The sequence below is a fragment of the Onychomys torridus genome, chromosome 5 (assembly GCF_903995425.1).
Source record: "Onychomys torridus chromosome 5, mOncTor1.1, whole genome shotgun sequence".
Classification (NCBI taxonomy): domain Eukaryota; kingdom Metazoa; phylum Chordata; class Mammalia; order Rodentia; family Cricetidae; genus Onychomys; species Onychomys torridus.
The window spans coordinates 51,462,114-51,478,286 of record NC_050447.1 but is presented as its reverse complement, the minus strand read 5'-3'; the positions used below and the strand labels follow the sequence as shown (position 1 = coordinate 51,478,286).

Below are 16,173 nucleotides of genomic sequence, written 5' to 3'. Positions count from 1 at the left end.
GCTCTTTTCCAGTTTAGCTGCACCCCGGTGTGAACAGAAGTTTCTGATTTGTTGTTTTTTGTTTTTTTGATGCAAGGTCTCTCTACATAGCCCTGACTGGCATGCAACTCTCTATGTAGACTAAGCTGACCTCAAATTCACAGAGATCCACCTGCCTCTGCTTCCTGAGTGTTGTGATTAAAGGTGTGTGCACCACCACACCCAGCCCTGTGAATAAAATCTTAACTTTGATAGGTGAATTAAAGACATGAAATATTATTTATTTACTTACTTATTGGGTTCTTTTGTTTTGTTTGTTTTTAGAGATAGAGTTTCTCTGTGTGGCCCTGGCTGTCCTGGAACTTGTAGACCAGGCTGGCCTTGAATTTAGAGATCCACCTGCTTCTGACTCCCAAGTGCTGGGAATTAGGTGGGCACCACCATGCCTGGCTGAAAAAAAATTTTTTTTTAATTTATCTATTTTATTTTATGTGTACGAGTATTTTGCCTACATGTATGTATGTGTACCACATGCGTGCCTGGTGCCTACAAAAGTCAAAAGAGGGCATCAGATTCTAAGGGACTGGAGTTACAGATGGTTGTGAGCTGCCATGTGGGCGCTGGGAATGAACTAGGCCCTCTTCAAGAGTAACTAGTGCTCTTAACTGCTAAGCCAGTACTCCAGCCCAAAAAAAATATATTCTAGAGGAATATAAATGTGAATTTAGAAGGGGCAGTATCTAAAAATTAATAACAAATGATTACACACACATACATACAGGCATACACATGCTCACAAGTGTACACGCAGAAAATAAAAACAAAATGAACAGGGCAAAATGTTAACATTTAGGGAATCCAGAAAATGGGCAAATAGGAAGTTTTGCCTTTTTTTTTTGTATGTGGAGCTGAGGATCAAACCCAGAGTCTTGCACCTCTCTACCACTGAGCTAAATCCCCAACCCCAAGTTTTGCCTATTTTAAAATAAAAGTATCAAAAGAAAACTAACACTTGAAACCTGAAGGGAGCTGTGCATTCCTAGGTGGAGAACATCCAAAGTGCAGCTACAGCCCCCGACCTGTGTTTGGCGGCATCTCAATCCTGAGTCTTCTGTGGGTGTGTGGGTGTGCCAATAGAAGGAAAGAAATAACCCCAAGTGCTTAGGCTTCTCTCTGGCATAGGGTAACAGCAATTTAGCCTATGAAGATTGAATTGTTTGAGGGTGTTCTATTCGGGGGAGATCATAAAACATTATCCCACTCTATGTCTCAAGCTGACCTCTGACTCGATATTCCCTTCTTTCAAGTGTTGAGACTTTGGGAGTACACCACCATGCTGGGACATACTGAAAGTGTGTTTGTAGTTCCTCTGAAGCCAGTGCATTAAGAACACTATTCAAGGGCAAAGGTCATGGCCTTGAACTGCAATCATGGCACTTTTTCTGCACCTGGCTTACAGAGATGAGTGATGTTCCCAGGAGCTCGAGTAGAGCTCTTGCCGAGTCTGCCATGATTATACAATGGGATGGTCTCATACTTAGGTAAACAAGACAATCAAGGGCTTCAGAGAAACAAAGTTCCTATTACAGAGCATTCCTTGCATGACAAGTACATGAGAAATGGTAAAATACGTGAAATTCCTGGAACCTAAACCCCATGTGTGGGCATCCCATCTCACCCAAATGAAGACCAAGAAAAATTGGGAAATTTCTCTATACATTGTCAGAAAAGGCTCAGGCCTTGTCTGATACCATTATAAATGTTTCTCCCAATGAACCCCTAAATAGTATTTATCCTCAAATATCATACTCAAACCCATGAAATAGGGAAGGCCAAGATGTTTGGAGTGTATTGTTGGGGGGGGGGCACACTTGTTCAACAAACACCAGACTAATAACATTTCTTTAGACACTATGATTTATAGCTGGGAACATGTGATGCTGATTACACAGGAGGTTCAGGAAGGGTCAGTAGCACAGGACAGAAATGTGATACAATGGTAAGAAACACAAAGATTTGGGGGTGTGGGAAAAGGGCATTTGGTTTTAAGACCCTCTTTAACACCAAAGAGGAAGCAGGACAGGGACCTGCTGCTGACCCACATCACAAGCAAAGGAATCCTTATTCTTCCACCCTGAGGTAGGTCAACTCCACTTTCCCTGTTTTCCAGATGGAAAATTGAAACAGAAAAAATAATAAGAGTAAAGCTACCTGGTGGTACAGAGGAGCAAGAAAGAGGTGGCAGTATGTCCATCCACCCCTCAGACAGGCCAGCAAGCTAAGCTTCACCTTGCTAGCTGAGGCGTCCCTTGTGCCTCATTAAAGGTGAGGGAAATCCAAGCTGTGACACTCCTTGGCCTCTGCCCACCACCTGTGTGTGTCAAAGACAATTCACAGGCAGGGAGTAAAGGGGCAGATACAAGTGATTCCTGCTTCCTAGGGAAGAAGGACAGAAGCCAGATTCTGAGAGCCCCTTGACTCTACACATCTTCTACCCTAAGATTTATGGGGTGTGTGCACGGAGGTGGAATGTGCCTCACTGGAAAGCTATAGGACATGCCTACCTTCAAAGCCTAGACTTTCCTGCATGGGCCATAGAGCTCCTGCTTGGGTCTCTCTCAAGCAAATATTCCTAGCTCTTGGCCTCGGGCTTCTACATCAAAACTCAGTAACTGATCATCTTTAAGCAGAGCCCTGCAGACAGACTTCTGTGGGAAAATTTGGTCCCCAAATGCCACACTGGCCAACAACAACTGACCAGCTAACCTAACCTTGAACCTGTTCCTGGGACACAGTCCCATCTATGTAACTGGAGACTGAGATATCTTCCTTAGGATGAGTCCCCAGCGGCCCAGCCCAGAGCACCAGGATAAAGTGGACTAGGCTATGGCAGGCTTGGCAGGTGTATCTGCCAAGAAAAGCTCCACAGACCCCTCCCTCCCTATTGTACAAACAGGGCAGGGAAACACACAGAACTGACAGACTAAGGAGAAGGAGGACTCTCAAGATGCTGAGATAGTCCGTGGGACACCATTGTGAACAGCCCCAGTCAGAAAAAACCTGAAGCCCTAAGGAGACAAGGTGCTACGAGGGACAGAAGCCTCTAAGTAGAACCTAAATTATCTACAGCAAACATAAAACTCAGTCAGGAGGCTTCCTTTGGTCTCACTGGACAGGCCTCTGGAGTTTCTGACCAGTTGTCAGGGTAGTGTAGACAGGAGCAGGGCCCTCTCTAAGGCCCAGAAAGATTGGTTGTAAAGGACTGGAGAGCTCTGTGCCATAGTAGAGTGACTCCCACTTTCCTGGGGAGTCACACCCAGGCTCCCCTGCCTAAGGAGTCCTACAGTGGGGCGGAAGCAGCATTCTGACCCCTTTTAGCAGCACACGCAATAAACAGCCAGGCACAGAACTCCAAGTCTCAGCAAGCACCCGGGGAATGAGAGTCCTGGTGGCTAGCAGTCACTTCCTTCTGGCCCCAAAGAGATGAAGAGGGTCTCCAGAGGAGAATGAACACCTGGCTGGCAATGTAAGCAGGTTGACAGCCAGAGGGGAGGATATGGTGCCCGGTGTCTCCTCCAGTGTTCTAGGCATCCACATCCAGACCAGGTTCCTGGAACAGTGACTGCTTCCTCAAGTTGAGCCGGGCACACTTGGGGCACGTGGTTGAGTTGTCATAATAGCAGTCCCTGAGGTTAGAAAGACAGGCTGGGTTCTGCACAGAAAATTTTACATCCTGGGCTAGCGCTCAGTATCTTCCTGAAAATAAGCGATCAAGCTCAGAGATGCTCACAGCCCTAGAGCAGAAGCAGACTCTGCTTCCAACTCTGATTGACCACAAAGCCTGGTACATAGGTGCTAGCCTCTACTGAAGAGTCAGGCTTCCAGCAATCATACCCAGGCTCTAAGCTTTTTTTCTTTGTTGTGTGTGTGTACTTGCACATGTGGAGGTAGGCACACACATGTCATGACAGGAACAAATTGCAGGAGGTGGTTCTCCTTCCACCCCGTAGGTTCCAGGGATCAAACTGAAGTAACTAGGCTTGGTAGCAAGCTCCTTTACCTACTGAGCTATCTTGTCAGCCCTCTGAGCTCTTACCTATTCATTTATTTACTTATTTTTAAGATTTACTTTTTTTTTTTTTTGAGACAGGGTTTCTCTGTGTAACTTTGCACCTTTTCCTGGAACTCACTTGGTAGCCCAGGCTGGCCTTGAACTCATAGAGATCCACCTGGCTCTGCCTCCCAAGTGCTGGGATTAAAGGCGTGCGCCACCACCGCCTGGCTATATTTACTTTTTAAAGATTTATTTGTTTGTTTGTTGTTTGTTTGTTATGTATACATCACATATGACTGCAGGCCAGAAGAGGGCACCAGATCTCATTACAGATGGTTGTGAGCCTCCATGTGGTTGCTGGGAATTAAACTCAGGGCCTCTGGAAGAGCAGTCGGTGCTCTTAACCTCTGAGCCATCTCTCCAGCCCACTTATCATTTATTAATGCTAATGCAACTTCTACCCCTGGTTCCCAAACTGTAAGTATGATGGGCTCAGCAGACTCCTTTGTTATTTTGGTTTTTAAACTTTTCTCTTCAGGCTAAGATTACAGACATGTACTACCATGCCCAGCTCTAGTCTGCACTAGAAATCAAACCCAAGGTTTCATGCATGCTAGGCTACATTCCTAGCCCCTTAGTGGAACTTTTAATTTGGACATACACATCAGAGCCTAACTCCAGCAAAGGGCTCTGAACACCAGACAGCAAAAGCCCCAATGTCTACCTTCTCTCTCCCAGGTAGCAGGCTTCACAGGACCAGCTGCAGCCAGGGACAATGGAAGGCATGCTGCTTAGAGGGCAGGGGGAGACTCAATACCTCGCCTGAGAGTGAGCTACAGGCCACACCCACCTGTGGAAGACAGCTGAACAGTCGGTGCACACAGATGTATGGCTGTCAAACGGGAACAGCACATCACCTTCTTTGCAAAGTTCACACACGAACCCCTTGGCTTGGCACCGCTGTTGGAAAGGGAATCAGTATTAATGACTGGCAAGTAATGCCAACTCAGGCCAGGAACACACTGGGCAATCCTGTCCCTGAGGGCTGGTGGACAGAACAGCTAAGAGTCTCCTCTAGACAGGGCCATAATCACAGAGGGAATGGGGACACCCACCTCACAGTCCAGCTTGATGTGCTTGGCAAAGAGCGTGTGGATCTCAGTGAGCGAGCGGCTGAGGCGGCCCATGTGCACCTCCAGGAGGTCCTGGGTAGAATACATCTCATCGTTCTCCACAAAATGCTGCCGGTCCTGGAGCTGCCAAGACCCAGCAGTTGTTACCCCACCCCAAATGCAGAGAAAGTGTCCCCCATTCACCACCCAGGGCCACTCCTGTTGTCAGGGCCCAGGGTTCTTGTGGAAACCACAAGTTTCACAGGGTGTCTGTATAGGGACCTCAAGAACCGGGAGGCTCCAAAGGGAAGATGTGGCCAGGGCAACATTTCCCCATCTATATGCCCCCGTTGCACACACCTAAAATGCCCCTCCAGCCACGACCGCTGTTCAGTGCTCCCCACCTTTCACAGCAGCTTCCCCTGCCATCCATGCCTCTTCCTGCTCCTGGTCTCTGTTTAATACCTTCCAGTTCTTCCCCTTTGCCCTGCTTGCTTCTATGCAGTGCTCGCACCCTGACAGACTGCCTATTTCCCTCGCCTTCCTGACCCGTCAGCCACTCTCCAAAAGTGAGCCTGTCTTGCTCAGGATTCCCACAATTTAGAACGGTCTCTGAGATTACTTATTGAGCAAAGCAGTGGGTGAGTCTGAAAACCTGTGTTTTGTTCAACCTGCCTGAGGAGGCTAAGGTCAAGGCCACCTCCATGAAAGCTAAACACCATGATGGCTTATCTTAGTTTCCCAAACAGATCATCAGAGAACACTGTTGTGTGTAGAATATTTGACAGTTTGTTTTAGATGATATTCCCAGAATAAAAAGTTTGGAAGGCTGCTAGAAGCACAACCTATCTAGCTACTGTGTTATCTGAAGAATCTGAGCAGGAAGCATCTGATCACCCTGGCTCTCTGAGACCTGTCCCTCTAGCAGTCTGACCTGCAGCAGCAAGCGTGCCTCCATGGCCTCCTTGCAGGTGATGAAGTATGGCTTCATGAGCAGGATGTCCTGGCGCAGCTTCTGCAGACACAGACAACAGGTGGACATCTCAGCCGTGGCACACTGGTGGCACCACGGCTGTTTCTGTAAGGCTAAGGGGTTCGTTTTGTACTGGCTTTATAGGGCATGCTCACAGGGTGGCTTCTCCTCATACTGTGGGTGAAAGCAGGGTCAGTAGAGACTGGGGAAGGTGCCCTCAAATTCCACAAGATGGTCGTACATCTGAATGGTCTAGCCAATCTCAAATGCAAATCACAATTTCTGGACTACATAGGATCTTGAGGTTCATTAAACATGCCTCTTGAGATCTCCCATCCATGTCACTTAGCTCAGTCCCAGAGACAAGCAGTGGGCCCATCCCACCTCTTCAGGTCAGCACTAAATCATATCCAACACAGTGGGCCAAAATCCTAGGCAGATCCCATACTGCTCATCAATGCCTTGGCCTTGACCACTCACCTTGCTCTGGCTCAGACCCCTCCCCTAAAACATGGAATCTAAGTCCTTTCTACTAACTTGCCCACAACATCATCAACTCCTGCCTGAACTACAGCACCTTCTGACCTCAGCCCCGACTCTTCTGGCTACAATTGGCCAAAAGCCATATAGAGCTGCTGAAATGTCTAGCATTCACTTGGATTGCTCTAAGTATAGGGTACACACTAGAATTCAAAGTTATAGTACACATAAAAAGAGAATAAAATAGCTTGACAATTTTGTATATTGATTATGTATTATAATAACATTTTGATTCTATTGAGCTGAAGAAAATATACTACTAGATAGGTGTAGAAGCACAAACCTGCTGTATACCCACACTTGGGAAGTAGAGACAGGAGGATCAAGGTTCAAGACCAACCTCAGCTATACATCAAATTCAAGGTCAGCCTGAGCTACATGTGCTACCATGGAGATTTATGCAATGCTGGGAGCTGAACCCAGTGCTTCCTGCATCTAAGTTTCATTCTAACAATTGAACTACATCCCCAGCTAGGTACAGGTAGGTAAATAGGTAGATAGATGATAGTTGATTGACAGATAGAATGATAGTTGATTGACAGATAGAATTAAAATTCTCTTTCTCCCTTTTCCTCTCTCTTCCTCTCCTCCTCCCCTTCCCTCCCTCCCTCCCTCCCTCCCTCCCTCCCCCCCTCTCTCTCACACACACACACTTTCTGACAAGCTGTCTGACTATCTAGCTCAGGCTGATCTCACACTAGTGATCCTCCTACCCAAGCCCCTAATGCTAACATCACAGGGATGAGCCACCACCCTAGATTCTGCTTTTTCAATGAGATTGTTAGAGAATTTAACATTTCTTTTTTTATTGTTGTGACTTTTTTTTTTTTCTTTTTGGTTTTTTTGAGACAGGGTTTCTCTGTGTAATTTTGGTGCCTGTCCTGGATCTCACTCTGTAGACTAGGCTGGCCTAGAACCTGCCTCAGCCTCCTTAGTGCTGAGATTAAAGGCGTGCGCCACAGCCGCCCAGCTGGTTGTAACATTTTTGATCCAAGACATAGCAAGGAGCCTGTGAAAGTAGCCCACCTCCTCTGCTCAGAGCCTCCCATGGGGGGACAAGTCCATCCCAACCCTCCCCGGGGCCCAGCCTCACCCGGATCTCCACCAGCTCTTCCACGTAGTTAAACAGCAGAGGGTTAATCTCCCGGAGCCGGAGCACTGGCCGAGACACCATCAATGCCAGGTAGCGCATGCTGCAGCGGGACACCTGCAGGGTAGCTGAGTGACCGGCTGGCAGAGCGAGGACTGGTGGGGCCCAGACATGCCCACCCTCTGCCTGCTCTCGCTCCCCACCCTCACAAGCACCGTATCTCCAAAGCCAACCTTGCGTGGCTCGAAGTCCCAGTTGTGCACCACACGTGCAGGGATCACGGCCAGGTCGTTCCAGTGGCAGTGGCTGCAGTAGTACTGGCCAGTGTAGTCGCACTGCCGGGCCTCGCTAGGCACACCTCCTGTGGGGGCCAGGTTGTTCCAAGGTCAGACAGCTGTGGGGGATTAAGGCCTGCCTGCCTTCCCTGCCCAAGGACTCTCACCCTGTGCTCTATCCTCCCTCACCAAGGCTGCAGGAAAGTGTAAGCTGAGTTAGGGGTCCCCGGCCCGCCCCCCAGACTTGACGTACCCATTCTCATCCAGGAGGCCCTCGGCCATCCCAGTGTCTCAGCAAAATGAGACAACAGAGTAGGAAGACAGAAAGAACCCCTGAAGGGACCCCACAAGTTCACAGTAGTTAATATTTCCATCTCTAGAATGTTTTCATTTTCCTTTCTTCTGCACACTTGGGATGAAACCAAGAGCCTTATATATGCTAAGCAAGCATATCCCCAGTGCAGCATCATTTCTTTCCCCCTAGTCCTTGCCTTTGTGGGCTCTCTGTGACGGTGGGAACACAAAGGCACTGTAGTCAGAGGTCAGAGATCAGCCCTGGAGAGACCTGGACAAGTCACGAAACAGCCAGAAACTGTCTATTCCCATGGGGCCTGAAGGAATGGCAATAACTTCCCTTTGTGACATCCCCAGAACAAGGCGCATGGACTGTGCTGGCCTCACTCAGCTGTTGTAGTACATCTTTCTCGCACAACAACCAGGTGCCCTTCCTGGATCAGCTCTGCCACTGTTCTCCCCCAACTTGGAAGAGGACCCCATCGTTCACTCACGCAGAGAGATGGGGGCCCGGCACTCAGCACATCGGTAGTCCTGGCTGTCCAGCCCAGTCTCAGGGCAGATGTTCAGCTCATACTCAGCCTGGTGACTAACCTTGGAGCTGACACAGGGTTTGGAGATGAGGTTCAGGCACTTGCTGTGACAGCGGTAATAACACCCTGCAGTAGGAAAACACCCACATCTCTCAAAAGTTGTGGTGTGGATCGCCACAGCCTAGGATGACCTTCAGCTGGACTGCTCCACACACATACCCCATCAGTGCCCCTCCAGTGTCCACATCAACTCAAGACTTTCTCCTTGCACTACTGAGTAGCTCAGCATCTCAAAGATCCTCATGTCTCTGGACCCCAGCTTTGTCTCTTAACCATGACTCACACATCTAGAGTCAACCTGCCATTAGCATCCATCAAACCTAAGCTTTCCAGTAAAGTTTCCTCTCTTACATCCCAACTGTTGTCTCCATCTATCTCAGATTTCAGCGACTCTATCCTCTGGGGCTGAGACTACAGCATGAGTCATCCTGACTCCTCACTTATTTCTGCAACCAGCACTGACCTCAACCACCCCTCACACAACACTCAACCTTCATCAGAGACAACCCTCTCCTCCTTCCAGCTCAACTTAGCAACCAGAGTCTAAGTATTCAGCACCCATGTATAGTCCTCATTGCACATATAGAAATGTCCTTGGTCTCCCCTGATGGTACCTCTATTACACCTCCCCTTAGACATGGTATTTAAACTCACAGGCAATAGATACACATCAACCACAGAGCCTTGCATATAAGACTCCCCCATACTACATCCTTCCTCCTTAGATAATACTCCTGGCTTGCACCCTGACCTCCAAGTGCTTGCTTAAACTGTCATATGAGTCTTTTCAGTTTACCAAAAATAGTACCCACTGTACCTCCTATAAATATTATCCCCTTTCAATTTTCCTTTCTAGCGCTGGCTGACATAGCATGCCATTTCCTAATCTGGTTTCTCATACAGAACAGTACCATTATTCTGCAATACTCTCTCTGCACTATCCAATACGGTAACCACCAGCCTCAGGTGGCTGCCGAGCATTTGCAAAGTAGATAATAAAACTAATCTACATATTCAACTCAGGTGAATTTTAATTTCAAAAACCTTCTGTGATTCATCAGCACTATACTAAACAGCTCGGGTCTAGAATCGCGGCCAGTGAAGGCAGGCACGCTGGTCTCCTCTGTACACTCTGGACAAGTCACTTGAACATGACCCACGTCTGGGAGCAGAGCATCTACAGGAGTGGGTCTTGGTCTTGGCCTACCTGTACAGGTGTACCAGGTCTGGATGAGACCCCAGATGATGGTGTTGCACTTATCACAGGTTTGCTTGACACTCTTGCTCTTCTCCTTGTAGAAGCGATGCTCTAGGAGAACCCGGATATTGGGTTCCTCCTCATTGGGATCCTGAAGGGGAAAAGTCATAGGTGAGCTAAGCTGTAGCTCCTTCCCTTCACTCCAGAAGGTCAGCTAATGCCTTCCAGGAACTGCCCTGTAGCAGAGATGCTGAGTTTCAGCCCAAACACATCTTCCCCTTCTCTCCTTAGCAACACAACTGTAGCTGGGTACCAACCCTCAAGAACACACCCAACTTTCCCCAGCCTCTTTGCATCTGGGTGCTGTACAGTCTCAAGGGCCTGTAAGCAGGAGGGATGTTGCCTCGGCCCTTCTGTTTGTTGTGGTAGGGTGACCTTGGACTCCCTTCAGGATCTGGCAGAGTAACAGAAAGGATGAGCTAGGGCTCTAATACTTCTGGCTATTGCCTCGACCAACTGAGTGGTTTTCTTTCATGAGGAAAACAAGCACTGTTCTTGGCATATGCTTGCTGCCATATCTATCCTTACCTAGTCCCTAATGAATATTCTGCTTTAAACTCCCAGAGTTCCAGAGTCAGTACCAGGGATACAACGACAACCAAGCCAAAAACCACACAGGCTGGGGACTAAAAGCTGTGGTGGATTCTATGATACACTATCACCTCCTGCTGACACCCTCAGGTTACCACTCCTCCCAGGTCATACAACTCAGAGTTGTCAACACACTTGCTTCAGTGGGTGGTCACAAAATCATCAACAGCGGAGTTGGGGATTTAGCTCAGTGGTAGAGCACTTGCCTAGCAAGTGCAAGGCCCTGGGTTCAATCCTCAGCTCCACCCCCCACCCAAAAAAAAATCACCAACAGCTGTGATGGTTTCCGGACTAAGCACATACATAGTCCAAGTCTAATCAATTATGTCCCTAAGCTTGTGACCGTGACCCAGGCCTGGCTAACCAGTCACCACTGACCTCCTGCCCACACTGAGAAAGGTAAACTTGTGGAAAGACAGGTTTCAGTTGCTGAGGTCATCTCTGCCACCTCTGAGTGCCTACCTGAAGGCAGATTCAACACAAAGTAGATCAAGAGTACAGGGACTCCTGCCCTCCCCCCAAATGGTGAACAAAACAATCTTTCCTCCCTTTGCTCTGAGCACCTTAGGATTGGTTTTCTGTCCCTCCAAATCAAGAGGGGCTGTCCTATCAGGGAAGTGAGTAGCCTACACTTTCACCCTGCTTTTCTCTCCCCACCCCTGGAAGGAGGCAACAGCACCCTGTCCTCCTGCTTCCCACGGTTCCAGCCATGCTCCAGGCACATCTGTGGCAGAGCAGGTCCGCACCCACCTTCAGCTCCTGGAGCTTCAGCCGGAGGTGAATCAGCCTCACCACAGCATCTTTCTGTTTCTCTGACTGCTCCGGCAGCTCCAGAATCACCTGCTTGCACTCTTCAATTGCCTGCCGCAGCTGCTGGACATCAGAGGCCAGGAAAAGACCCTACCCAGGTTGGAAGGCCACAGTCAGATGACCACCTGGAAGTCCCTCCCCATGGAAGGTAGGCCGACATGTCCTCATGAGTACTTAGGCACATAGCAGACCTCAGCTCCTTCACCCAGATGAAGATTTGCTCAAGGCCCAGGAGGGTTAGCAACACTTAAGAATCCACTCATGCTCCCTGTTCCTAGCTGGATCTACCGATCTATCCACAGGTCACTAAACAATTTGGGAGAATTTCCAAAAGACAACTTCCGCAGCTGGCTCAGTTGATAAAGTGCTTGTCTAGCATACACGAGGTCCTGGGTTCAGTCCCCAGCACCAAATAAACCTCCCTTGATGGTCTGTAATCCAAACAGAAGGTGGAGGCAGGAAGATGGGGGTTAAACATAATAAATTGGAGGACAGACAGGGCTAGAGACCTGTCTCAAAAACAGGGAGAAGAAAAAAAAAAGGTTAAAGTCATCTTCAGTTACATAGCAATTACATAACAAGTTTGAAGCAAACTGGGCTACTTGAGAACCTGTCCTAAAGACAAAACAAGGGGCTGGGAAGATGACAATCAGTAAAGTACCTGCCATTCAAGTATAAGGACCTGAGTGGGGACCCCGGCACACAGATAAAATGCTGTGTATGGCAGAACAAGTCTACAACCCTAGTGCTGGGGAAATGGAAACAGGATGGTCCCCGGTGTTCCTTGGTCAGCTGGGCTGGCTGAATAAGTGATCTCCAGATTCAGTGAGACTGTCTCAAAATAAATAAATAAGGTGGAGCAGGTGAGGCAGAGGCAGGTGGATCTCTGTGAGTTCGAGGCCAGTCTCATCTACTTAGCAAATTCCAGGCTGGCCAGGGCTACATATCGAGACCCTATCTCAAACAAACAGACAGATAGACAGACAAACAAACAAACAAACAAATATCATGTACTCATGTACAGACACATATACCAAACACACAATGTTTTGGGGTTGGGGATTTAGCTCAGTGGTAGAGCACTTGCCTAGCAAGCGCAAGGCCCTGGGTTCAGTCCTCAGCTCTAGGAAAAAAAAAAAAAATGCCAGGCCCTAGGGGCACAGGCCTTTAATCCAGTACTCAGGAGGCAGAAGCAGGTGGATTTCTGAATTCCAGGCTAGACTAGTCTACAGAGCCAGTTCCAGAACAGCCAAAGTTATGTAGAGAGAAACCTTGTCTCATGGGGGTGGGAATGATGTCTAAGAGCTGGGAGTGTTAGTCAGTTGTAGAGTGCTTATCTAACATGCCAGAGGCCCCCAACATTACACACACACACACACACACACACACACACACACACACACACACAGACTTCCTCTTTAGAAATCCAAATCCAATAGCCTTTCTAGCCATGCTGTTTCATTTCTAAAAAGAAAGCTGAGAAAATGAGGAAGAGGTCTCTGGCCTAAAGGCTAAGAAGCTAGGAAAGCTGCCTGAAGGTACTCTCACCCCAGACCCAGCACTTCCGAGTGCTTTCTCACATACTGACCCAGAAGCTCCGAGCCTAGCTAAGGCTCCAGACCTAGAATGCTCTGCTTCCAGGTTCAGACCTCAGAGCATGTGGGGAGGGGGGGAAGGGGAGGTGTCAGCTGACTCTGCCCTCAAGAGACACCCTCCTCCTTCCACACAACGGGCTTTCAAAAGACCCAGGCAGAAAGGTAGTGGTGCCCTTCCTTCCTCTTTGGAGCTCATTTTGAGGCTAAGAGGAAGTGTGAGACATGTTAAAAAAGATAAGAAACACCCTGGGCCTGATGGCATGGGCATGTAATCTAGCCAGTTGAGAGTCTGAGGCAGAAAAAATTCAAGACCTGCCTGAGCTACAAAGCAAGTTTCAGGCTAGCCACAGAAACTTAGGAAGAATTAATTTCAAAATGAAAAGTTAAAAATGGGAGAGTGAGGGCTGGAGTGACAGAGCTCAGTAGTCAAGAGCACTTGCTCCAAGCTGGGTGGTTTAGCACACACCTTTAGTTCCAGCACTCGGGAGGCAGAGGCAGGTGGATCTCTGTGAGTTCCAGGCCAGCCTGCTCTACAGAGTAAGTTCCAGGACAGGGCTACACAGAGAAATGATGTCTTAAAAACCTAAAAAAAAAAAAAAAAAAAAAAAAAAAAAAAAAAAAAAAAAAAAAAAAAAAAAAAAAGCACTTGTTCCTCTTGCAGAAATATTAAATCAGTTCCCAGTACCCACACAGTGTTTCTCAGATGCCTATAACTTCAGCTCCAAGGGATAAATACCCTCTTCTGGCCCCACAGGCACACATGTGGTGTACATATATACACGCAGCCACTCACATAAACACACAAAATAAAAATAAATAAATCTTTTTTAAAAGAGGGGTTTGAGCTGGGCATGGTGGTCCCAGCACTTTAATCCCAGCACTTGGGGAGGCAGAGGCAGGTGGATCTCTGTAAGTTTGAGGCCAGCCTGGGCTACCAAGTGAGTTCGAGGAAAGGCGCAAAGCTACACAGAGAAACCCTGACTCGAAAAACTTAAAAAAGAAAGAAAGAAAGAAAGAAAGAAAGAAAGAAAGAAAGAGAGAGGGGTTTGAGGCTGGGGATACAGCTCAGTTGTATTCCTGAGCATTCCTAAGGCTCTGAGTCTAATCTCTAGTGTACAGACACACACATAAAAATTATATACATACGAGCTAAGCGTAGTGGCGCACACCTTTGATCCCAGCACTCAGGAGGCAGAGGCAGGCAGATCTCTTTAAGTTCAAGGCCAGCCTGGTCTACATAGTGAGTTCCAGGCCAGCCAAAGTAATATGGTGAGACTCTGTCTCAAATAAAAATTAACATATATACATACATACATACATACATACATACATACATACATACATAAATGGATGAATGAATGAATGAATGAAAGAGGAGCTCCACTTCCCTTCTCCAAGCTGTCTCTAGACCCTCAGATTTTGAAGACGAGGCCAGGTACCATGATTTGAAACCCAGCAGACTTGGCTGACTTGGGAGTCACTGAGCCCAACAGTAGTGGCTATCTAGAAAGGAAGCTGCACCCCAGCTCATGAGAATGTCTGAACCACTAGCCACCTGGAAGTGTTGTGATGTGGATAACACCTACGTAAGGGGTCTAGACTCCAAACCTTACCACAGGGCGGGAAAAGTGGTCTTCAGACAGGCCAAGATCCATCACGCGCTCAGGGTAGTGAAACTCGGGCTCCCCAGTGGGCAGCTCAGGCAGAGTCTCTGGAGTAAGAAAACATGCATGAAAGGTGGCAGCGGTCTGCCTGCTGCTCTTTCTCATTACCCGGGGAGGGAGCTGGGGCGGATAGAATTGAGCCAGAGGTGTTGGGGAGCCCACTTAAAGAGGGTGCTGGGGAAATCTAGGCACCACTCAGCTGTCTGCTTCTGTCTGGTTGGCATTTGTAAGCGACTCTGCCTCACTATGAAGACCAGAAACCACTAATCAAAGTTACAAGTGAAAAAGATTCCAGTTCCTGATCCCCTTGTAGGAAGTCTGACTCTTGGGTGCTTTGCTAAAACAACAACAAAAACTTGTGAACCAATACTGTGTAGTGCCCAGGGAGGTCTGCAGACAGCGCCAGAGAAACACCCCAAACTGGGTGTGGCCAGAAATTGTCCCAATTTCTAAGGCAGATTCTTCCTGTGTGACTGAAAAAAAAAAACAAAACAAAAAAAACACAAAAAACCACTCCCTGTCTACATCACACAATTCATGAAGTCCTGTGTGAACTTCAGGCCATCCAAACAACCACTCTGGTCCCAAGATTCTCATTATCTTATCCAAATGACCACCCTCCTCCCTTTCCGATCCCAAGAAGGTGAAGGTCTACCCACAGACATTCCATCCATTCGACTCTTCTCCCCAGATCTTGGCTCTGAATTTTCTCCAAGTGTTCACTAAGCACATACTGTGTGAGGCCCTGGGACTCAAAGGTGATTCTCCAGACTCGGATCCCTGCCCTCTAGAGTGTTCATTCTGGTCAGGTGGAAAGTGACTATGCCCACCCCACGGGAAGGGCCACAGGCAGCAAGAGTGGTGAGGCCGGTGTAAGGTGTCAGTCTATATAGCCCTCACCCTGCAGTGCTCACCTTCAGAGGTGACTTCGTGGGACTTCTCACTAGGTTCCTGTTCATGTTGTCTTGATCCAAGCGGCTTGTTGAAAGGGTTGAGGTGGGCCTGCCGGAAGCGAGCCAGCTTCTCATCATATTCCATAGCATCCCACCTGCAAGGCCCAGCATGGCTGAGATGAGTGTCCAAGTCCCAAGCTCATCATGGCTCATCCCTTTTCATTCCCTCTTTCACTTCTCAGAGGCCAGGAGATAGTGCAGGGCAACTCCACAAAGGAGCCTCATCCTTCTCCTCCCCACAGGCCACCTCAGCTACTTCTAACCAGGCTCCACAGACAGTGTTGTCTCAGAAGAACCCCCAGTGATGAGGGCTAGCCTAGGGGTACAGGCTTATTCTAGGGTGCCTGCTCCTGTGCAGCGCTCCTTTGGCCCCAGATGCTGTAGGGCTCTAG

At 48.2% G+C, this 16,173-nt stretch overlaps 1 protein-coding gene across 4 annotated transcripts in view; it reads right to left on the bottom strand.

The window, feature by feature from the left end:
• Positions 1–1,878: 1,878 nt before the first annotated feature.
• Def8 (differentially expressed in FDCP 8 homolog) overlaps positions 1,879–16,173 on the bottom strand; it is an 18,387-nt gene continuing 4,092 nt past the window's right edge. For all 4 annotated transcript variants that reach the window (XM_036187430.1, XM_036187428.1, XM_036187429.1 and 1 more), the window contains 11 exons: positions 15,743–15,876; positions 14,778–14,875; positions 11,510–11,659; positions 10,118–10,259; positions 8,812–8,976; positions 7,982–8,109; positions 7,752–7,865; positions 6,080–6,160; positions 5,149–5,289; positions 4,884–4,993; positions 1,879–3,665 (listed from right to left, as the gene is read on the bottom strand). In XM_036187430.1, coding sequence (XP_036043323.1) covers positions 3,563–3,665; positions 4,884–4,993; positions 5,149–5,289; positions 6,080–6,160; positions 7,752–7,865; positions 7,982–8,109; positions 8,812–8,976; positions 10,118–10,259; positions 11,510–11,659; positions 14,778–14,875; positions 15,743–15,866 — 1,356 coding nt within the window. In that variant the 5' untranslated portion in view covers positions 15,867–15,876 and the 3' untranslated portion in view covers positions 1,879–3,562. The remainder of the gene's footprint in view (positions 3,666–4,883; positions 4,994–5,148; positions 5,290–6,079; positions 6,161–7,751; positions 7,866–7,981; positions 8,110–8,811; positions 8,977–10,117; positions 10,260–11,509; positions 11,660–14,777; positions 14,876–15,742; positions 15,877–16,173) is intronic.